The sequence below is a fragment of the Drosophila sulfurigaster genome, chromosome 2R (genome assembly GCF_023558435.1).
Source record: "Drosophila sulfurigaster albostrigata strain 15112-1811.04 chromosome 2R, ASM2355843v2, whole genome shotgun sequence".
In the NCBI taxonomy this organism is placed as follows: Eukaryota; Metazoa; Arthropoda; class Insecta; order Diptera; family Drosophilidae; genus Drosophila; species Drosophila sulfurigaster.
In genome coordinates, this window is record NC_084882.1 from 26,719,458 (window position 1) to 26,744,870 (window position 25,413).

The 25,413-nt window shown below is 36.8% G+C and overlaps 2 protein-coding genes across 2 annotated transcripts in view; both read right to left on the minus strand.

Annotated features, from left to right (window-relative positions):
* LOC133835707 (uncharacterized) overlaps positions 1-25,413 on the minus strand; it is a 171,779-nt gene that overhangs the window by 21,238 nt on the left and 125,128 nt on the right. The window lies entirely within an intron of this gene.
* Positions 7,728-25,413, minus strand: part of LOC133835699 (AF4/FMR2 family member lilli) — a 61,072-nt gene continuing 43,386 nt past the window's right edge. The window contains 3 exon segments of the mRNA XM_062265735.1: positions 7,728-11,015; positions 11,017-11,957; positions 16,490-17,197. Of these exon segments, the coding sequence (XP_062121719.1) occupies positions 9,501-11,015; positions 11,017-11,957; positions 16,490-17,197 (3,164 nt within the window). The 3' untranslated portion in view covers positions 7,728-9,500.

Here is a 25,413-nt window from a genome sequence, read left to right on the forward strand (position 1 = left end):
TAAGTCATAAATATACCTTCAGTTAGTAAAATGTACAACTTCATTTCACTTAAGTCATAAATTGTTATTTCTTATTTTTCAAAATTCCTCATTCAATCCAGTCCAACAGCTTAATCTACGTTTGAACTCTAAGAATACATTGTTAATGCTTCGCAGTCCTTTTTTGTTTATTTTTGCTGCCCTATTCCTAAAGATTGTGCAGATAGCTGTTATTCCAGATCATTAGTAAGACTGTGATGTAAAATCTGTCATTTTGCGAGACGCGATCTGCAGACTTTAAGTGGCTTTGATATGAGCCAATGTTTGCTGCCATGTCGAAGAAGGAGTGAAGTCAAAAGTTTTGTCTCCTTCCACTCCCCCATTCCTCAAACTCTTCATCTGTGTGGATTTCTTTTGTATGGCTCGCTGGTTAGCCTGGTTTTGCATAGAAGGCCAGAAGTGCAGCCAGATAGATGCAAATGCCACACGGCAGGCACACACACACAACACAACAACACACAACACAACAACACACACGGTCGCCCAATGTGGCGGCAATAATTTCAAGATTGATGACCGCGTAGTTCAGTTAACGGCAACGATCGACAGATCCGCTGAATGGGGCGATCAACCGTTGGCAGCCTTTGCATAAATAATAATAGACTTGTAGGCCAATTGTGCTAACATGGCCTGCTGGTGGTTAGCGTAATAATTCATTGGCCCCACCATCGATGCGGGGCCATCATTAGGCAGTCAAAACGGCTACTGAATTTGTGATCGAAGAGCCAGCCAAAAAAAAAAACAAAAGCAGAACTGAACAAAAAAGTGGAAGGCAAAGATAAAGAAAGAAAAACTAGCGATCATCGATGATCGGCGATCGATTGCAAGAGAGTGAGAGGCTCTGTGCACCTGTGCGAATCTTTCGATGCCACAAATTGGGGCGTTCTCGTTTGCAGATCTTGATAATCAACATTAATTGTGAATCAATGAATGCACGCCTTGGCACAAAAGGGGGCGGCTCTCTATGCGCCATCCAGCCATCCAGCCAGCCAGCCAGCGTCAATACTATGGTCAAGCTTTTAGCCCCGGCCTACCCCAAGAGATAATTGGCTCAAATGTGCGCAAAACGCGTTGCCAAGTTTGTTTAAAAAAACCATTAATTAGTTCACATAATTGCCACAGAGATGCAAGATTAATTACAACCAGACAAGATATGGAATATACTCTTCAGATTTCATCTATACTATATACATCTATGCTGGGGAGTACAATATGCTGTGACAACTATTCGAAAGTTGGACGACATTAATTTACTTGGCTAATTGCAGCATCCCAACGCTAGATGGCGCTAGCGACGCAAATCGTTAAATGCCAACGGGCCAGGCTAATTGATGGCTTCGACTGCAGACAGTAAACGCATTAGAGATGAGCTCGGCCTAAAGAATAATAGTCACGACTTCTGCTAAATGCTGCATTTTGTTTTATTTTCTTTTTTTTTCCATAACAAAAATATTCTAACATCTCAGAGTTCACATTACTAAAACAAATTTAACTAATTCTGGTTTAACTTTATGAAAAGGAAATTCTACTTTCATTTGAAATGAATTAGTAAATGACTATTAACTTTACTATTCATTTTCAGTGGTCCATAGCATAAACTATATTTTATATATTATATATTTATTTATATTATTATATATATATAATAAACTAAGTAGTTAATCAATAAACTTTTTTTTGATTGTAAATTTCTAAATCTATATTTTAACTTTGATTACTGTAGCTTTTTCGTATTAAAGAAACACATTTTCCTAAATAATTTCATTGTAGATTCCTATGCTTTCTCTAATATTAAAACTTTATAGAATGTTGCTTTACTTTGCCTTTAATCTTTTATCGTTTTTTTGATCCTGCGTGTCACGAAAGTAAAATCTTAAATCTACTTCCATCTCTAATGCTAGTTTCTTAGAGTGCAGACTTCATGACGCTATCTATTTAATGTTTCGGTTTTAATTCAGCGCCACTTCCTGTAATTACAGCAGGAGCGAATGTGGCACGAGGAATACTCAGCAACTAGAATCACAAACACAAACAAGTATTACACATACGAGAGCGCTGTGCATATCGATGTTGGGCTTCTTTATGGGAAATTATTGCTATTTTTAATGCAAATGCGCTAATTACAAACACTGATAAGCAAGCGACTAGCAATGCCAGTCAATGCATTTATCAGGCATACCTAAGTGAACACTAAGCCCAGCTGCTGGACCTGTTGCCACAGTGCACCATGGTTAGAAGTAACTTATTTTGTGGTACAAATATTAGATGAGATTAGCAGCTGCAGATTTTCAAACCGTGAAAAGATTTAGTTGGGCTTAGAAGGGGAGAAAAGTTCAGATCACAAAATATTTTAGTCAAAAAACTACACTATGTTTAGATTATTTGTAGCTTAGATTTGCTTCATAAATACACTAAAAATGTTGCTGAGTTATTAATTTAATTATATAATCAATAAATTTAACATACCAATTATAATTTTTGAAAATATAATAAACCAAAATGAGGTTTAGTTTTAGTTTAGTTTAGTTTAGTTTTGTTTCAAAAGAAAAAAGTATCTCTGAAATTGATTTTAAAGCTTAAGTATCTAAATGCATTTGCATTTTCTTATCTATAATTTGTATTCAATTAATGTATACAAAATTAGTATTCTTAGTTAATCTCATTCATGATGTTCATTAAAAGTTGAATCCAATTTATAGTTTAGTCTATTTCAACTTTTTAAAATTTATTTCACAATTTAAATATCTAAGTATCTAATTTATAGTAGAGGTTTTTTTTAAAACCTTCCAAAATTCTTATTCAAAGTTTAGACTAATTTATAGTTTTATCTATTACAACTTTTCAAAATGTATCTTATAATTTAAGTACGTAGTTCCATATAGTTTTAATGTAATATACTATATAGTATTGGTTTTTATAACCTTACAAAATTAATATTATATTATATTTGCAATTTTTAAATAAAGATTTTTTTATTAATATTGAATTTTATTGGATAGTATATGTTTAGACTTTATACAATTCTTCTCATTTATTTTTAAACATTTTTAGATTTCTAAAAAGACACTTTTTCACCATAGTACTCGGATCGGTGTCTGATGCGCGGCGCCTTTGGTCGCAAACGCCCGCGGCACAATGCCTTGACAAAGTGGCACGCTTCCGCAATGTCGCCAGATCTTATAGCATCTCTCTCCCCAGAGCTCTTCCCGAAGAGCCAAACTATAATAAAACCGAAAACGAATTAAATTGATCTAGTTTCTTTATGGCCATGAAATGCTTCTGTGCGACGACAGCAACAGCGACGGAGACAGCGACGGCGACGGCAACGGCAACGACTATGAAATATGCGGCTATAGATACTGCGGACTGTGTGGACTGGAAAAACATCCAGACAACAACAACGACTCCAGACCTACACATCGGTGGCCATTTGGTGAGTTTTGGAGCCGGGCTAATGCATTGGCAGCGCGCATGATGAATTAGTTTTGATTAGGGGCAGAGCCCAATGGAAAAACTGACCGGTTGGCATTTTGTGCTTTTTCAATGTCACACACTGTCCAGGGTTCGGTTGGGTTGGGTTGGGCCTTGGTCATCGTATGGATATTGTCTCTATGCTAACTTTCGCTGATCTCTTGGCCACAATAATATATCAGAGCTATTCAATTAGTCACATGTCATACATGGTGCGATATGGCCCCGATATTAATAGCATCGGGCTACCGACAATACTTTAGATCAAAATTTGTAGCTACCATGCGGATGCCTTGACTTTTTGAAAGATGTTACGGAATTTTATTTAAAAATATTTCACAGCAAATTATTCTGCTTTGTTGAGTGTGTAATTAATTAAAACTAAATATGGCTTACTGTATTTTATTTTCGAAAAGTCGACTTTATATTGTCATTTTCACTTCTTTACAACTTTTTGTGGAGAGCGAATTTAATGCCAAATTTTTTGGGTTAAACTAGCAAAAGTCGTGTTGCAGGAAAATTGTTGCATGTGGCATGCAAAGTGAACTTGCTAACTGTCAGCAATTCTATTCATTTACCAAATAAATCACTAACGGCAACTCATTAGCTGTTAAGCAAAAGATATTACGCCAAGGCCCAAGTGAGATTGCCTGCATGACATTTCGCAGAGAGAGAGAAAGATCCGGTTTCTGGGACTTTCCTGGGGATTCAATCTCCGCACGGTGTCTGGCTGTCTCTGGCTGTCGGTGGAACTCATCAGTGGCTGTGACTGGCGACACCTCGCTGGTGTGATAGGCAAATGCTGGAAAGTTTTTTTTTTTCCTTTACTTTTCACTCAACTTGTTACACGTTGTATTTTTTTTTGCTTTTTGAAGCGGCGATAAGAGATCGAACTTGTATGTGTATCAAAGAATTTACAGTGGGTCATAGTCGTATATTGCAGCTACTGTATGACAGCATGAATATGACAGTGCTTATCAAATTGAAATCAATTTCGTACTCATATCGCTGGCATCGAATCTGAACACACACCTAAACAAGTCAAATTGGCGACATTCACATACAGTTCATCACCTGTTCGCAGTTGGATTTTCTGTTCTTTTTTTTTTGCTGCTTTTTTTTTTGCTGCTGTTACAGTTGGCAGCGAGAGGATTACTTTAGCCCAAGGAGCTGAATCAAATAATTTTGTTTGCGCCTGTCATAAGAGCCAACTAACTGGGTAACTGGCCATTGGTAGCCACAGCTCGCGGCTCAAATTGTACCGCAAGCACACAAATCACAAAACGCTACTCCAACTACTTCAGCAACTGCTGCAACTCCTCCTTTGCCGCACAGCATTTCCCTGCTGCTGCCACCGCCCAGCGATGATTGCCGGCGAAGACAAGAATTTCTAGTTTGCAAAACCAAAACGAACCTTAACTGTGGCAGACTTGGCCACAGCTGTGGCAAGGGGCAAATGGGGGCTGAAGGCGTTGGAGCCAGGCTTCGCTTGACCAGGCCTAGGAAGGCGGCCGTGAAAGCATTTTGCATTTTAATACCCTGAACACAGAGCATGTACCTTATGCAGAATTGAAAGAGACATTTTCAAAAAGAATTTTTGTGTACTAAATAGAGAAAAGTTCTGTTTGCCTTATATCTAAGTAGTTTAAAAGAAAAGTTGTTACTGCGTAAAACTATTTTTCGATTATGTTTTAATTGCCTAATTCTTTTTTTTTTTTTTTAGTTTTTTTTTAGATTGTATTAAGCATTTATAGAATACAAATAAATGACAAAACATCAAATTATAATTTTAAGTTGATAGTGTGTTTAGTTTTAAATCTATATTCAAAATGTATTAAATGTTTTATTTAATAAATACTTTACTAATGAAGTTTGAAGATTGAAAACATATTTCAAGAACTTTTAAAAGATTGATATCTCGTTTCAAGAATTTTTCGTTACTATTGAAAAGTAGCCAAACTTAATGTTGTTCTTGAGAACTTATTTCTATATTTTGTGTAAATATTATTACGAGGGTCGACTCAGATTTTGTAAACAATAAAAGTTTGGATATGGAGATAGTTTTTCATCATGTAAATGATCCTCCTAATACAATTTTGATACTAAAATCTTCTTTGAGATGATTTTAAAGTTTTCATTTCGTTGACTAATTAAAAATTGGCAGTAAAGGATAAAATCAGACTCAAAAGACAAGATCATTGAAGACTTTATTAGTATTGCACACCTATACCAATTCAAAGCTAAAGATAAAAGACCTGGCTTCACTTAAATTACAGGGCAGATTGAGCTGTAATCAATTATTGTGGCACCTCTTGATTCCTAGAGTATACATTGGTATACATTGTGATCGAAGTTGGTTTCCTTTCTCCGGCATTTTTACGATAGAATTGCGCTCATAACTTTGGCGAGGTATAACGTCGCGACTTTTGCAGCTTCGTTTTGCCGGCTGCTGCTCGTCTTTGCTGGCTCAGCGAAACTGAAGAATTTCTTGGCTCGACATGCGCCTGTCGCTGCCGGGCCTGGGCTGAGCAGTCAACGTCGATGTCGACGTCGACTTGCAACTGCGACAGCGACAGCGACTTTCGAGCGCGTGTGGCTGCCACTGGCTGGATCGTTTTGAGTTTGGAACATTTCATTAGTTTTGAGTGCCGGCATATATCTTTCGATGTTGGAGCTGAAGTTGGAGCTGAAGCTGGTCATCTGGTCTTCGCAGAGCTCAACTTGGTTTGGCTATTATTTTCAATTTTATTGCGCTTTTTATTAGCGCTGCATTGCGTTCGGTCATAGAGCCTGCTTTATATGGCATAGATAGAGGCTGATTGAAATGTATGTTGCGGTAATTTATATGGTCATAATGAAAGACACGGCTAAATCTCAAGTTCTTTTCTGTTGTTTTTTTTGTTCTCTTCTTTTATTTGTTCAAAAAGTTGTTTGCCAAATTTGCATATTATTATTATCATTTAATTTATTGGGTATATCTTTTAAGTATATATTATATATATATGTGTGTTTGTTTGTGTATATAGTATATATTCTGACACAAAATATAAACTTACAAGACTATCGGATATAGGTAAGGTATTCATACTTATAAGAAATCGTTGATAGAAAAAACTGATACAGCTACAAGTTCGAGTGATATATATATGCGTACGTACATATAGTATAGGCTGAAAAGAAGATGCTTCGATCCTTTTCGATTTGATAAGAACTAAACATGCACTTAAATTTCTGCACTGATTCGATTTAGGAATGCTTAAGATTAACACAAGGGACAGTCTTCACAAATTAGAGATGAAATTGAGAGATCTTATTGTTAGTCTTGAAATGTATTCGTATCATCTTATACTTTACTTAAACTTTTCTTTGCTTTGTATGTGCACATTTAAAACATGGAAAAACATCAATTTAAACTTTGATTAAGCTAATCTGAATATAAATATGTAAACGATTCACACACATAAAAACAACTGCAATGCAACATCTATAAAAATCAATTTTTTTTTGCAAGCTGCAACTTATTATTTCTTTTTTTTTTTTTTTTTTTGTTTTTGAGCAATTTGGTTTTTTTATTTTTTTTTTTCATATATATTTTTTTTTCTTTGTTTTAGCTATAAACAATTTGTAGCTAGCTAAGAATGCATCAATAAATACATTTATCCAAATGATTTCATACTGAATTTTCTATATATATCATCTCATTGTATTATGTATGGAAGAAAAACTGTCCATAAGCAACATTAATAAATAATACATTAGTATATGTACTACACTTAAATACATACATACATATATATGGTTATATAATGTTTTTAGTTAGCACTTTTTTTTTGGTTTAATACATAAGAATTAAATTGTCATTAATATTAATTATTTTTTTTATATTGAACCATGCATGGAATAAACAATATATAAATCACAACGTTTTAAATTTCAACTTTAATTTTTTTAAATTTTCTTTTTTAATTTTTTTTTTTATTTTTATGTTTTTTTTTGCAGTGTGTCAAACATTTTTGATTTTTCTTCAGCATGTTTTAAAAGTGTATCATCTTATGTTTAATTTATTTATGGTTTTTTTTTCTTGATGGCACATAAGTTTCACACATTTAAATGGTATTTAGTTTTTGTTTTTGTTTTTCAAAATTTGAAAGGCTCATTGCGACCTGTTTTTGTTTAACAACAGTTTGTACATTGAAGACAACAAACTTCTATATATATTTTGTTTTTATTGAATATGCACGCCGAGAAATACCAATTCCTTATAGAAATATATATTAGAACTTTGTTTTTTTTTTTTTTTTTTGTTGTGCTTATGCGATACTAAGTATAATTTGTGTCTCAACCAGCGGCTATGCAAAATGTTCACCAAATTTCTTGGGCATATTTTGCTCCTACAAATTCCTAATTTTAGTAGCTCAAACCATTCGTTTCATTCGTTATTCAGCTATCGTTGCTTAAGTGGCACTAGAGTTCCATGTAGTTTCCTAATTTGTTTTTGCTATCTGTAATATATAGTTTCTTCGTTAGATTCTTAAGGCTATAAGTGTAGCTGCTGTAACTGAAAAATAAAAATAAATAAATATATGAAATAAAATAAAAACAAAAAGGAAATTGTGTGAATTTTTGTTTTAAAAATTGTTATATATTTTCGAAAATAAAATAAGCTAATTATAAAAATTGTGTTTTCAACTTAAAATTAAAGCGAAATTTAAACTAAAAACTAGAAAATAGATACAATAATATTTTAAAATAATTGTTTTTATTTTTGTGATATACAAAAACGTAATGAAGGATTTGTAAATTAGATTTCGATTTTTGTTTTGTTGCCGTCTGATTTCGAATCAATTAAGGAAGTACATGGGGCATTTTTTTTAACACGTTGTAATTCACATCATCAATAATTAATGAATGAATCAATATAATCAATAACTATAATCAAATGTTGCACAATATATCTTCTTCATCTTCTTAACACACATTCAACTTAAGCTCTTAAATACTTAATGAATGGCTGCTTTAATTACTTAGGCTTACACGAAAAATGATATGCTAAAGTGTATTAATTTTAATTCTTTTCTTTTAACTGTTCAATGTGTGTGTGTGTTTGTGTGTGTTAAAACCTAAACACTAAGATGCTAAATAAGTTAATAATAGACTTTAAAATGCTTAACTGCAATAAATTAGTTTTTGCTTGTGTTAGAATCATTTTTTGTTTTTCGTTTTTTTTTGTTTTTTTTTTTTTTTTTTTTTGTGTTTATAAAATGAACATTAGCTATGCAACGTTGAAAAGTTTATAATTGATTTGTAAAATTAACGCTTGCTTGTGTTTTGTTTTTTTATTTTTGTTTTAGTTATAAGAAATTAAAATTAATAATTATTACACATGAGATCACAGTATTAGAGACATAAGTTAAATATTTTTAAATATTAATATTATTTCGTTTTTAGGGTTTTACTCTTTTTTTTTCGTTTTGTTTTTTGTTCTTGTTAGACTTTGATCGGTTAGTAACTGCTTTTTTTTGTTTTGTTTAGTGTGGCTTCAGTTTATGTTTAAGGTAAATATATGATTTTACTTTTGTATTTTGTTTTTTTTTTAGATTAATGTCTTGCGTAGATTTTGCTGCTAGCACAACCCAAAAATTACGGCTACAACTTTGTAATTATTTAGCTAATTGCATTAGGCAATAAAATTGTCAATTCTGCAGCAGTTGCAAAAAGCTAAAACACATCGAAAGAAATTTAATTCTGAACATTTTGAATAATTTTAAAATAAAATTCCAAAATTAGCTTTTTGCAGACTGTTAACATTGCTTGCTAGTGCTTTTCTTTTGTGTCTGCTTGAGTGTATTTTTTTGTTTTTATTTTAATTCAGCATCAACGATTGATTCCTGCGTAGATTCATTAAAAAATTGATAGAGCACAGATAGATTGAGAGTGAGAGAGAGCGTAGAGGTTGACTTATTGTACGTGTTGCACATTTCTGTTCTTTTTTAATAGTCCTGACTGCGCGAATCCTGACTGCAAAGCAGCAGCTCGCTGGACTCCTGGCTGACCAGCACATAGTTGTATTGCAGTGGACTGGTCAATGGCGACAGTGTGCCATAGTCTGAGGTGAGTGTTAGCTCAAAGGGCAGCGGACTCTCATCGATATCGAGATCGAGATCCAGCCCCAAGGCGTACGACGCTGGCGTTCTTGGCTGCCCTCTGTTGTTGGAATCAATCGATGACGTTGAGTTCTCTGCGGTCTACATGCTGGTCGCACTGCTTGTGACAATCGCCAAATCGGCGGCATGCAACAGATGATGATGCTGATACTGCTGATGATGTTGTTGCTGCTGCTGTTGCAACTGTTGTTGCTGCTGCTGTTGTTGTTGCTGTTGCGCCGCGGCTGCTGCTGCGGCCTGTTGCTGCTGCTGTTGATGTTGCTCGCGACTCAGTTTCGACTCCTTCTTGATGCGCTGCTTCAGATGCACCTTGGCATGACGTTTCTTCTCATCGGAACGCGCAAACTTGCGTCCACAGATGTCACAGCTAAAGGGTTTCTCTCCAGTGTGCGTGCGGATGTGGGTGGTGAGGTGATCGCTGCGACTGAAGCTGCGCATGCAGATGCGACACTGGAATGGCTTCTGCCCGGTGTGGATGCGTATGTGGCGGGTCAACTCATCGGAGCGCGAGAAGCGGCGATCGCAATTCTCCACAGGACACGCATAGGGACGCTCATGCACTGGCGTCTTGCTGGGGCGATTCGGATACTTGCGTGGCTTCACGGGCACCAGTTTCAACGGCACGCTGCTCTGTTGATACACCTGCGAGAGGATCTCATGGCCCTTGCTTGTCGACGGACTGTATTCGGCCAGTTGCACGGCAGCAGCCGCTGCTGCTGCGGCAGCTGCAGCCGAGGCACTCGAGTAGCCGGTGCCATTTGAGTTGGGCTGCATGTCCGAATAGCTTTCCTGCTTCGGTATGAGCACACCAAGCGCCGCATTGCTGCTGCTGGCCGATGAAGTGGGTCCGGGCAACACCAGCGTCTGTTGTTGCTGCTGCTGTTGTTGTTGCTGCTGCTGTTGTTGCACAACTGCCGCGGCGGCTGCATAGTCGGCGGGTGTGTCCAGCCACTGATACTTGGGCGTGGACACGACGGAGAGCTGCGAGCGTACGGCGTATTGTTGCTGCTGCTGCTGCAACTGTTCGTGGCTGCTCTGCAAATCGGCCAGACTGGCAAAACCCGCCGTGGAGACGGTGGCACCGGTTGCATAGCTGGGTGGCGGTTGCTTCAGCAACAGCGGCGTGCAATCCATGCTCAGGCCAAGCAGCTCGGCATGCTGTGCTGCCGCAGCTACTGCTGCACGTCCATCGTCGTAGGGCGAGCTGGTGGCAGCAGCAGCTTGTTGCTGTTGCTGCTGCTGTTGTTGCTGCTGCTGTTGCTGCTGTTGTTGCACGGCGTAGTGGGCGGGCAGGCTGAAGATGGGCGGCTGGAAGAGCGACTTGTCGGGACTGGGCAGACCCCCAGCTATTGCCCAGGCTATTCGATGGCGGCGACATTTGTCCGGGCAGCACACTCAGCTGTGGCGATGCCAGTTGTTGTTGCTGTTGTGGCTGCTGTTGTTGCTGCTGCAGTTGCTGGGCGGCATTCATGGTGCTGTTGTGGTTGCCTGTGGTGGTGAAAATGCCACGATATGAGATTTTGCCAGGCAGTTGTTGTTGTTGTTGTTGTAGTGCATGTTGTTGATAGTGTTGTTGTTGCTGCTGTTGTTGGTGTTGTTGTTGCTGCTGTTGTTGTTGTTGGTGTTGCTGTTGTTGCTGCTGTTGTTGTTGTTGTTGGTGTTGTTGTTGGTGTTGATGTTGTTGATGACTGTGATGATGATGGTGGTGATGATGATGATGATGATGTGGCAACTGTTGCTGTTGCTGCTGTTGTTGTTGTTGCTGTTGTTGGTGTAGTATTTGGTGTTGTTGTAGTTGGTATTGTTGTTGGTGTTGCGGCGAGCTCATGTGTTGCTGCTGCTGTTGCTGTTGGTGACTGTGTTGACAGTGACTGTTGTTGTTGTTGTTGTTGTTGTTGTGATGCAGCTGTTGTTGTTGTTGTTGTGAGTGTGTGTTGCCAGCAGCAGCTGTTGCTGTGACAGCAGCAGGCGAGCAAACTCGCTCAGTGCTGCTGCTGTTGCTGTCGCTGCTTGTTTGTTTGTTTGTGGCGGTTGTTGTTGTTGCTGTTGTAGATGATGTTGTTGTTGTTGATGTTGTGTGATGGTGGCTGTGGCTGTTGTTGTTGTTGTTGTTGTGGTGTAGTGGATACATGTTACAACTATTATTACTTGATTCTTCCTTGACAATGGACAAAGCGGGCGGCGTGCTGCGCTCCTCCTTCAGCGGGCTGCACGAGGACAACACAGGACTCGCCACTGAGACAACTTGCGGCTCCAGCGACAGATCCTCGGATTCAATTGAGCCTGCAAAAGATCAAACAGCGATTTCCCTTTTAGTCTAAGTTCTTGCAATTATCTCTTAGCTAAGCTTAAAACTTGATATGCTGACTTCCCCCTCCCTTCTACAACTCTTTCTTTCTTTTTGCATTTGCCATCTCTTTTGCTGCCTTCTTTGCTGTCGTATTTTTTTTGCTTTTTTTGCCTGACGATATCAATCACAGTTCGCTTGAAGGGCCGCTGGCATTGGAAGCACTACTGGGTAAGTGTTATATCGACTCTGGCTGTTGCTGTTGCTGCAGCTGGGCGCGCTTTGATTTCGCGGAAATCGAACAACACGGGAGGTCGCATCATCGCTCATCGTTGCTGCTGCTGCTGCCGCTTGGTGGTGGCAGCCACAACTCACACACGAATCAATATCAATTCGCACACGACATTCACGATGTGCCCGCTCACCGAAAATAAAGAAGTAATTAAGACAAACTCAAATGCGAGCTTGAAGGTGACAAAGTCAACCAAATAAGCAAGCAGGTCAAGTGGCCTGATGAAGTTGTTTAAATTGAGAAGTGTTTGGAGAGTTGGAAAAGAGAGATTCCTCTATACTATTATGCAAAAGTGTGCTAAGAAAAAGTAAACTCAAGTATCTAAGTTAGAGTTATATTTCAATCATAATAAAGTCTTTAGAAAATATCTTTTACTGGCATTAAACTATTCCCTCATTAAATGTCAACTATCTTTGAGTTTAGAATATAGAAAATAGCTTTAATTTTTCTTAAAATATGTCTGAATAATTGGTAAATATTTTTCTTAAATATTTTCGATAGTAATCTCTTTTTTTATCTTCCAAATTTGTGGAAGTTAGAATATATCTTTAACTTGCCTATTATCCTAAATAGTTTCTTAAATATTTTGCTTAGTAAACTTTTCTTTTAGCTTTCAAATTTGTGGAAGTTAGCATAAAAAAGAAAATATCCTTAACTTGCCTATTATCTTAAATAATTGGTGCATATATTTATTAAATATTTTCTTTAGTAAACTCCACTTTAATCTTTTGAATTTGTCGTGTCACGTGCGGTCACGCAAACATCGCTAGGCCCGCAAAAGTGTCGGCCAGAAGACTAATTACGGCAGCTACCGCTGTGGCATCAGTCTGCCTCTGGACACTTTTTTTTTGCTTTTTGTTATTGTTGTGGCCGTGGCATGCAACAGCCAGCAACAACATCATCACGAAGATGCACTCCATGATGATGATGATAATGATGATGATCGTTTTGGGTAGTCATTAATGCCAGAGTCGCAGTTCGCTTGGCTATTGATTGAGTTGCATTGCGCCTAATGTGCTGTGACATCAATCTCTCCCTCTTCAAGACAGAGAGAGATAGATAGAGGAAAGAGGCAGACAGACGAGCTGGTGCCCAATGCGCTTCAATTCACAGAAATGCACAATGCATAAATTGAGACTGAGTCATGTGTCTAATATATTATTTGAACAGGCATAATTAATGCCGCATTTTGGCCAATTTCAAATATATATTGGTCTTTTTTTTTTGGAGACATCCGCTAGAGACAATTGGCCACCCTTTGGACTGTAAGTTTGGCCACTTGAGGCAACACACAAGGCAAACTTGGCAGTCGAATGCATAACTCATTCGGCTTGGACATGCGAGAGTAAGTTATGCCCAGCGCCGGCTGCCAAGTTTAGCGATTAAAAGCTGCTTTATCATTGTCCGCGTAGCCAAAGCAAAGCAAAAATCGCGCTGTCCCCATGCAAATTGTTTTAATGTATTGCGCTAGTCGAGTTAGTTTTTTTTTTGCTCCTCTTTTCCTTTCTTTCTATTTGTTATTTATTTATTAGTTCATTTTGTTTTTATTTTTTTTATGTTCTTGTTGTTGTTGTGTGTGTTGAAAATTTTTTTTTTTGTTTTTTTGCTGACGATTTTTCTTTTGGGGGACTTTTTTTTTTGTTTTGCGTGGGCTGCGACGCTTGTCAGGCGACTGCGCCAAATTTATGAGTGACATTTTTTGGCGCGACGCGTCCAATTTTTAGATATTTCAGGCTACTAAATGTAGCTACATATGTCTTAAACTTATGCATATAGGCGCGACTGTAAAGTGTCTGCATTTTATATACAATAATGGCTGATTTTTATGCATTTTCAATTGGTCAATTTTCTTTAGAATGGTGCAAATGAAATTTAATCGTCATGAAGCTGCCTAGAATATTATATTAACTTATGGTATTAAAAATATACTACATCAAGAATGTATAATTGACTAAATTTTATGAATTTTCAATTGGTAAGTTTTTGACAATTTATAAAATTTATACGATTGAAATATAATCATGAATCTGCCTAGAATACCATATTAACTTAATGATTTTGGTATTAAAAATATACTGTATAATATCAACAATATATGTTAGTCTGATTTTTTTGCATTTTCAATTGTCAACTTTTTTAGAAAATGGAATGACAATATATAACAATTATATGATTGAAATATAACCATGAATCTACCTCAAACACCAAATTAACTTATTGATTGTGGTATTAAAAGTATACTGTATAATATCCATAATATTTCCAAGAATTTCATGAAAAGATACAAAGTATCTGAAGCAATTAAAGGAGCATCTGCAGTTAACTGAATTAAAGCCGTGTGGATTGTGTCTGAGAGGCAAATCCAAGTGCAATTTAGTTGATATTTAGTTTGTTACTTTCATAGTTGGATCTGCACAAAAAAAAGAGACGATAGTATGACGCGAGCAATTAAACTCAATTGTTTCTGATACGTGCTCGGGAAAAATCTAGTATACTTTATTTGCTTTGCCTTAATTCAATTAGAAAATGTTCTTTTGTGCATATACGGCTCGATCTTACATATATGTATATATTTTTTGTATATGTAAGTACGATATCGTTGATATTGTCTGAGTCTCTGAGTTTGAGACTCTTGTCGCGTATCTCGAGCCGAGTAAATTGCGCTCGAAACATTGACACTGAACGGAAATGTTTAATACATGTGCCGCGACAACACTTCATTGTTGTTGCTATTATGTATTATTATTATTATTGTTCTTGTTTTTGCTGTTGTTGTTGTTGTTACTTGATTAATTAAGTGCTGCTTGTTTTATTGTGCAGTCTTAGAAGAGAGTGTGTGATCAAGCATTTCACATATTCTCATATGCTCTCTCTCTCGCTCACATGCAATTGAATTTATTTGCAATTAATTAAATGCCACCAAAAGAATTTTGAACAAGTCTATATAGAGCTGTAGCGCCCCCCACATCATATTCTATATGAGAGTGTCAACAATTTTATTAATTGAATTTCTTTATAAATAACAATAATATATGTCAAGCTCCTCGCTGACTCTTAACATCGTTAATAATTAATAAAGTCGAAAAAAATGAAATCACAAAAAATGATTTCAATAAAAATTTGTACTTCATTTTTTGTGTGGAATGTTTGTTTTGTGATTTTGAACTTGTTTTCTGCGAAATGTATTAAAAAGAGACAGCTAGTGTGTGTGTATGAGAGAGAGAGGGGGAGAGAGAGTTACTCAAAAGACGGCAGCTTTCTGTTGACCAAGCTGTGGCGGTTGAGGCTGATTTATGTTGCGACTTACGCCTGACATCGGATTAGTTGCAGTCTTTTGGCGACTGCTTGCAACTTGCAACTGCAGCATGTGGCAGCTGCATCCATTAGCAGTGCTCAGATAAAGAAAACCCAAAACCATAAGTTTGCATATATCGCAGCAATGCGAACGTTACTCTAACCCACAAAAAGGTTGTGCTAACTATGTCAAGGAGTTGGCAGAACTGCTAAACAGATAAATTTGTTCCACAAATTATTGCTAGGAAATTTTGCTTGTAAATTTGTTACTTTCTAAGTTTGCTTAAGGAAAATATTTTGACAGTTGCGATGTGATCTTATCGTGTTTATTTTTGTGATAAGATTTGGAAAGATGGGGAACATTTTAATAATGAAAATGTATTGAAATTTTTAAGATTTCTTAGTATCACTTCTACTAACGAAATCAATAAGTCTTCTAATTGAAATTTCTCCTCTATTTTTATAATATATTTCTGCTTGCTACATATGAATATGTTTATATTTGTTTTAAATCACTATTACTAAGAATTCCATAAATATTTTGTTACATTGAATTTCAGTTTTATTCCGAAATATTTTGTTTTAATTCTCACTAATAATCACTTATAAATTTTTCTCCGAAATATCATTTGTAAATATTAAATGTTTTGTATTCAATTTTAACTGTCTATCAATATCTTTGAAATGCTTTCCAATAGTTTGCTTTTAATTCTCACTCATAAATTCTTCTAATTTTTCCAATTTTTCCCGAAATATCATTTTAAATTCTCACTAATATTGTCTTATAAATGCTATCAATCTCTTCCCAAAATATCAATTGTAAACTATATTGAAAGTTTTGTATTAAACTATCAATAGATTTCTTCTAAATCTTTCCCTCAAAGTATAATTTTAAATATATATATTCAACTATCAATCTCTAATCTTTTCTCATAAACTTACCGGTAATTGGAGGTGGTTCGACCACTGTGGATGGTCCAAAGAACGAGGGTATATCGCTGGACGTGGTGACCGGCGTATTGAGATCGCCGGGCAGAGCCTCGATCAGCTGCTTGGACTCCACGCCGGTGACACCGTGCTCGGTGGCCGTAACGGGACTGTGTTGGCTTGTGTTCAACAGGCTGAGATGTGATGCTGAACTGCGACCGCTGCTGGCGGCTGTGACGCTGCCTGATATCGGTTGCGCTGCCACGTTACCAGGACTGCCGCCCTGTGTGGGCGTGGCTGTCTGATTGCGAGCACGCAGCACAGAATTATTGTTATGATGATTGTTGTTGTTGTTGTTGTTGTGATGTGTGGCCGCTGTGGCAGCCGTCGTATAGTGCAACAACGTTTGACCGCCGATGCTGTTGCTGTGGCTGCTGCTGGCAGCAATTGTTGAGCTGTTGTTGCCGTTGCTGCTGCTGCTGCCGGCAGCTGCTGTGGCAGCGACGCCACCGCCAAATTGTGCTGAGCTTAGGTAACTGGCAGCCGAGGGACTGCTGCTCTGTGCCGTGCTCGTCTTGAAGAGGCACGTGTCGAAGCTCAGCACATTGAAATGGGCCGCAGCGGCCGTTTCGGTGAGCAGGAATGCGTGATGCGTTGGCGCCACCAGGGTTTCAAGCCCTTCCATGATCATGGCCGCTGATGGGGTTCCAGGGGCTACGCCGCCTAAAAATAGATAAGATGGGAAGAGGTGAGAAGTTGTAAAATATATACGAATAAATCAATTATGATACTTTAGAAATGTTTGAAAATATAAATACTCGCTTAAGCAGGAGAATTATTGGAATACAATGTGATTTGTCTTTATAAAATTGAATATAAATGAGCATCCACTTTTAAGCGCTTTCTTGTTATATACGCAGAAATAAGAACTTAAAATAATCAGACACTTTTAAGTATGCATTCAGTATTAAGTTGTTCAATTAATTATTTTTAAAGAATAATATGATATACCAAAAATACTATATTTTATATATAATATTAAAACGAGTCAGATACCCACTACAAATTTTCAATGAATTGAAAACAGTGCAGTATTATCATTTAAATATACCGAATTAATATACCAAAACGAATATTTAGTATATTTCCATACTACTAGATACAAAATATACCACATGTTCAATGTTATTCTTCATAACTGTTATCTTTCTTTCTTTTTGGACTGTTTTCTATGTAATTCTTATTGCATATTCAGTATATTGCTATACCACACTATTCAAAAAATACTATATGCTCAAAGTTATGATATTCTTCTATGACTGTTTTCTTTCATTCTTTTTGGACTGTTTTCTAATTAATTTTTATTACCATCTAATATGAACATATTAATTTTTTAATAACGGATGTCAAAACGAGTTCAATTTTATGCATTATCAATAATATTTTTCAATATTTATTTATGTTTATCAATTATTACCAAAATCACTTAAAGCTTGCCTAACAAATTGATGATAATCATAGATAAATAATATTATTTAAGTGCTAGCGACAAATTGATTCCAACTACTGTTGAACCATTAAAGCGTAATTTGCACAGCTTCAGTTTAATTAGAGGCATAAATTGAACAGTTTTTACCTGAACTTCACTCAGCTGGAAAAAATATTTAATATGCACCGCGGGTGGTGCAACACATTTCAATGTTGTGGATCTATAAAAGATCGAACAAATATTCAACTACATCTTTTAGTTGCTCTTTTTGGGGTTTTATTGATTTGCCATGACAGCTGTTCAATTGCATAAGATCCGCATCGGTTGACAAACAATTTATGGGCCACACAAACAATTTAATTTGCCACAAACAACGAAAAAAATAACAAAAAATTGTGGCATCACTCGAAGACTTTCCTTTTTAGCAACAGCTGCCCACGAGTCGCGAGCAATTAAATTAAAATCGATTAAGCACTTAAACCAAGGGAGACATGCGACATGTGAGAAGTAGAACAAGTTGCTTTCCCACAGCTTATGTCCACCTTCAACAAGTGGCAACAAGTTGCACAGCGGCAAGTGGGTCAGGCGCACACAGCGCTTGCAACGCGTTGCAGGTCAAGCGTTGACCTTACGCAATGCTTGGAAAATGATGTTGCGCAAGCGCAATTAAATGCCGCTCATATAAGCCATAAACTTGGCTTATAATTTGGCAAACGGCTTTGATTTGACTGCCAACAGCAGCCCACAACAGCAGCAGCAACAGCAACAACTTGTGGCGACTCTCGTCGTTTGTTGCTGTGGCGTCATCTTCGCTTCGCTTTGCCTCGAGTGCTCGACTGCTGTTTCTTGCGTGGCGCGGTTCGACTTGACCGCGTTGATTTGCATTACAAGTGCACTCGTGTTGACAGGCAGCTATGCGCCAAAATAACTACCGTGCCCCACGTTGTTGTCGTTGCTGAACCCCTTGCCACATCTTCGTCCGTCGCCTGTTGCCTGTTTTGGCACTTTTGCTTTTTTATTTACATTTGATTTCACGCATAATTTCCGTGGCAAAGTGCACTCGAGACGAGACGACAAGCGGCGCAGTCAGCGCAGCATGAATATTACACACACACACTCAGATACATTTGTATCTCACAGATACACAGCTACAACTATAGCTACAATGGGCAGCGCGTGCTGTGCTCAAAAAGTAAAGAGAAGACAAAAAAACATAAGAAAAAAATCAAAGTGTTTTGTGGCTTTTGTTGCTTTCATTCATTCATAAAATTATGCGACGCAGTCAATAATTTTTACAGTCGATCAAAGATTTGTATCTGAATACGAATACGAATACGAGTGCCACATGAATCATTCACTCGGCACACACTGTGTGTGCTTCACGCTGCTCCAACACACACTCACACACAACTGTATCGAACTGAAGCTGAACTGAACTGGTCGAACTGGCGGCCTGCTGCTGCCTCTCAATCTGAGCTCTCGGATCTTGGCCAGCATCAGCATCAGCTTTAGCTTCCTCTTCTTCTTCTGCGCTTAATAACTTGGCTAACAATTGACACTCCCTTAAAAAAAAACATACACCGAGGAAAAAATATATAAGCGAAGCTGCGAACGCTCAATGTTGTCGTTGTTGTTGTTGTCGTTGTTGTTATTGCTGTTCGTGCCACAGACATTTACATTTAAAGTTTAGCCCAAGTACAGTGAGCACTGGCCAAGTGCAACCAATCGATTCATATTGATTAGCTTGAAGCGCAGCTCGAATTAGCAAAGCAAAACATTGCGGTATTATTACTAAGATATACCAAATAAATGTACTGAATATACCGAAAATATATTAAACGCTATATTTGATACATTGATACAGTGCTGCATTGAAAATATACCAGATATCAAAAATACTGAAAATATACCAAACGCTATATTTGGTATATTTATGTGGTACTAAATTCAAAATTTACTATAGAGTGCTTTTCATATAGTAAATTAATATACCACAAAAAGTACTAAACAATTCCAAACGCTATATTTGGTATATTGGCACATCGATGTATTAAAATATACCAGATATCACATACCACAAAATACTGAAAATATACCAAATTTATTAACTTTCAATACTAAACTTTACATACATATTTTCTATATTTGTTTTTGATTCTTTTTGTTTGAGCTCTCGCAACTTTTATTTTTTGTTCTTAAAATTCACCTTAGCGACTTTCCACTGTATAAAGCACATATAGAGCTAAATGTATAGTAAATCTTGTGTCTGTGTTTGTGTGTCTGTTGCCTGTTTCTTTCACTCTGCATAATTTTGCATAGCATTTTGGTATAGTTGTAGTAGTTTTAGCCTCAGTTTTTGGTCTCAGTCTCAGTCACAGTCTCGGTCTCGATCTGAGTCTCTCGGTGTTAGCCTTAGACACACATATGCCGAGTTGAGTCTAGATTTTGCCATGAATGAATATTGGCACACAGCATTTTCAAGTCTTTCGTCTCGATGAGGAAGAAAGAAAGGCAAGAAAAAAAAAATAATAAAAATTGTTATGTTGATATTATTTTAATTAAGTTTTGCCAAACCGGTTGTTGTTGTTGTTTCACTGTGTGTAGTGTGTGTGTGTGTGTCTGACTGGTTCCGTAGTTTCATTTGGGATTCTGGCTCTCGTATGTACGAGTGTTAACATTTCGATAGATGGGCGCCAATTTGTTTAGACTGGCAAGTGGACCAAACGACGATCTTGGGCTTGACCCACACTCCAAACACACACACACACACACACACACACAGATGACTTCAATGCAGCTTCAGTTGCGTTATTGCTGTCGTGTACGTTGTTTATTGTTGTTTTTAGTTATATTTTTTTTTGGTGTCTGTCTGTCTGTCTGTTCGTTTTTTATTTTTGGCTTGTGAAGACCTCATTGTGGATTAAGTTGCGACCTTATCGACTTGGCTACTTAGCGGCTCCAAAAATAAATGCAATTTGTTGTCTTTGGCTATTATTTTATGTACCGAGCTCTCTTTTTGTTTTTATAATAGTTTTTTATTGTTGTTGTTGTTGTGTGTGTGTCTTATGCAATGACTGACAGTCAGTCATTTAGGCAAGCAGATTTGCATAAAGACCCTCTGAGATTTGATATCGTCGCAGCACAGCAGCAGCCCAATAACCTTGAGCAGAAAACTTCAACGCCAAACATCAAACAATTAACAGGCCAACAGGCAATAACAATAACAACGTTGCGTATACTTATTGTCTTTTTTGGTTTTTGCTGCCTTTGTCGTTGTTTGGTTATTAACAGAAAAAGAAATTGGAGAAACGCCTGGAGAGGCGGCGTCATTAGTCAAAATGCAAAAGACGTTGCAGTAAAAGTATCTGGCAGGCAACATAGATACAAACATGCAACTCGCATGCGACACGGCAACAGGAACAGGCAACACACAGTTCAGTTCAGTTGAGTGGAGAGTGTAGAGTGAAGAGTGGAGTGTGGCAGCAGTTGCTGCAAGGAGGAGGAGACAAAGACAAAGTCCATCATTCACGCAGCGGGCAGCAGCGTGGCAGCCGGACAACAACTCAGACCAACAGGCCAACAGACCAACAAGTTAAGCAGTCCAACAACAACAACAACAACAACAGCGGCAGCAACAGCAACAGCAGGCAACTTGCAACATGGAAAATGTATCTTTTGCCGACGCCGTCTTTGCATGCGTAACACTTTGTCACACTTTTCATGCCAACAGCTACAGCTATGTCATGTTGTTGTTGTTGTTGTTGTTGTTACTCTTGTGTTTTCCTCATGAGAACAATTAATGAAAATAAACAGCCGCAGGCACTACAGCAATAACAACACCAACAACTCGAACTCCAACATACCCTGCAAACATTAGCAAGCTTTCAATTTATGCATAACTAAATATTGTAATAATCTTTTTAGTTAGCAGTTGTTTACTACATTGGAATATATAATAAACCATATATTTAATAATCGTTTTAGCTAGCTGTTATTAACTAATTATATTTGAATATTTATATAATAAACTATATTACTAATAATCATTCTAACAGCTGTTGATGATTACTTTATTTTGTCTTTCTTGTCGCATATGAAGTACTATTTTATTTTTAAATTTAAACTTAACATTTATTTTCCCAAATGTCAATTGTCTCTCATTAACTTTAATTTTAAATAACAAATCATCAATTTCTTTTCAGATGAATACATTTAAAATATATATACATTATTTGAGCTTTTATTAAACTTATATTTCTAACACACAAATGCTGAAAACTGATTTACATTGAATTTATATTACTTCATTTTTGTGTTGCATACAATTTTTTTAATATTTGCTTTCATTTTTCACTAAAAAATATTGTAATTTTTATAAAGTTATTATTTTTCTCAAAGACAAATGCAAAAAAGTGATGTTTATATCATTTTCTTTTTGAATTCCATAAATCTTTTGATTTTTTCTTTATTCAAAATGTACTTTTTCTTTATTATAAAACAAATGTTTTATTTCAAATGCCTTTTGTTTTATCTATAAATTTGAGGATATCAAGCAAATGTCGCATTTAGTATTTAATTTAATTTTTATATTTTTACTTGTAATCACTTCCCTCAAGCCACCCTTTAGCCAATTGCCTTTACAGGGTATGCATGCGTAAAATAACATGTATGAGTATTTTTATAAAAATTTTAAAATCATTTTAGTGGGCACTTAGTTGGGCGGTCGCTGCCATCGCCATCGCCGTCAGCCTTTGTTTGGCTTGGCAGGCGCGTGCGTTGCCCCAACTCCTTCCTCCTCCTCCTCCTCCTCCTCGCTCCCACCTCACCCCCAAAGCGGTATCTAAATCCCAAACGGAATCACTATCACTATTTAGTGGCCAGACTGGGTGTCAAAGTGCCATTTGTTTTCAAAGACGGGGGGGAAAGAGAGTGAGTGCTAAGCGAAGAGATGCTTTTGACGAACCGTCGGTGTTTCGTATTTGATGTCATAATTATTTGGTTAAATACACATAAAAAGCCGAAAAAGCGAAGAAATGAAAACTGGGGAAATTGAAAATTATTTTCGAGGAGCCATCAAGCGTTGTTGCTGCGCAGTTGTTGTTGTGGTTGGTGTTGTTGCTGTTGTGGTTGTTGTTGTCGCTGGACATGGGAGGCTGCGTGTAAATCATTTTGCTAATTGTTTTTCTTTTTATAAACACTATGCCTTTATATTTTTCTTTCGCTTTTCTTTTTTTTTTTTTTTTTCTTGTCTGTTGCCCCTTTTAACATCTCTTTGGGTTAGTTTTCCCCACTTCCTCCAAGTCTGTCGGTTTTGGTGCCGGATCGCCTCAAAGATGTGCCATTAAATTGTAAACAAAAATTTGTGCTTGCACTTTTCGCAAATTAAGCGCAAAGTGCAATGACAATAATTTAATTACAAAATTGCAGCGACTGCCAACAGTACAAAATATATATTATCTGATACAAAACCGCCTAGAGTATACATATACTTAGTTGCAAAACTGTCAGGTGCGAGGCGATAATTTTCTTAGTTTGGGATTTGTGCTCTTTAATAGCGTGCAGAGATTTTTATTGTGCGTTTAATGAATTTATGCATCATTCACTGGGATAACATTCTAATAAAATTTGTTGCATTCCGGAAGAGCTCTGCTGTCGGCAAGTGTGAATTGAAATGCTGTCTACAGAAATGTTGACAACTAAAAGGCAAATCGTTGTCTCACAAAAAAAAATAGAAGACTTTACTTGTACTCTAACTGAACTAGTGATAAATTCAAATGGATTATATTCAAGTCTATTTTAAATAGTTTTTCGTAAGCTCTGAATGAAACTATACTTTATAGCATTGTGCATTTAATTGGATTCCTACGCGGAACAAAAGACTTATCGCAAGCACTAAATCAGCTAAGTGATTGTTAAATTCACCGCTTTTGTTCATTTCAAATTTATAACTATAGAGTCCGATTTCGAAGTAATAAAATAATGTGAGCTTGGAGACAACAATTTAAAAGAGTTATCGGAAGAAGAAATACCAAATATAAATTTAAAAATTTTGTTTTCTAAAATTTAACACAACATTTAACTAATCGTCACAAAAATCTGTGAAAATAAATCATTTAATTTGCCAAACATAATCTTCAAAGCAGACGAATTAATTTGATAAACTTTCAAAGCGATTGACAACTTTTTTGATTCCAAGAACTATTTCAACAGATTAGTTTCGTATTTAAAAAAACACTTTTATTTCAACTTAAGTTCTCAACTTAATTCGATGACAACACAAACTAAAAGTCAATATAATTTTTGTTTTTTTATAGATTTGACAAGGAAATTTCCAAAAATTATTTGCACAAATTAAAAATGTGACAAGCGTTTGTTTTATGATTTCCGCAGCAACATCAGCTAAAAACATATAGCAAATATGTATTAGGCAAATCTATAGATAACTTGTATCTGGCCGCCCAGTGTTTGTATAATTATACAATCCGTATAGCACATATAGAGTTGGATTGATTGATAGATATAACATATGTACGTGTATAACACAAATTAATCACCTGGATCGCAATGGCACGTGCTGAAGAATTCAAAGGTAGTTTTTGCTTTCGCTTTAGTTCAGAGCAATCCTCGTGGATTGCTGCTGCACTTCACTCACTTTTCTTCACTTGTTATGGTTTTTCTTTTCTTTTTTTTGTATTGTGGCACACAAATTGTAAATCGATAAAAATTCTAAGTTAACTTTAACATTGTATTTGGGGGGCTTTTGTTGCAATTGTATTTTCCCTTTTTTGCTATACACAAATTTTCTTTTGTTGCGTACGTCACAGTTTACAGCAACTTTTCATTCATCAAAGTTGCCAAGTTGAGGGGCAACACAAAGCCAAAAGGGGGGCGGCACAGCTTTCGCAAGTTTTGCACAAATATCCTTTCACTCTCTTTTGCTTGATATCAGCTTGATGTTGATGTTTTTTTAAGTTTGCACAATTTTGTATTAAAAACTTTTAATTATGTTTTATTTGAGTTTGCACAATTATTTGTTTGCGTATATTTGTGTGTGTGTGATATTGTATTAGTTGAAATTTTTTGTATTGAATATCTATTTTATTTCAGCTGTTGCTGCTTCAGAATTTTCAAACCGTCGCGTTTGCTTGTTCGAACACAACTGAGACACGAGATGCGCCCTCTTTCGGTTTTTATGAATGAAACTCAACAAACGCCGTTGCGGCGAGAGTCCAACTACCGGACAACACAGACAGAGAATGAGAGAGAGAGAGAGCGAGAGAACCACAAACACACACACGCACACATAGGCGGCATTGCCCCTACTTGGCAGCTTGGCTGGCACGCGCCCCAAAGCCCAAAACGGCGGCGGCACGACTTCGAAAATCGAAAGCATAGCCACAGAGAGAGCGAGAGCGAGCGCGCGTTTCGTTGTCGTGGGGAAATCGCACGT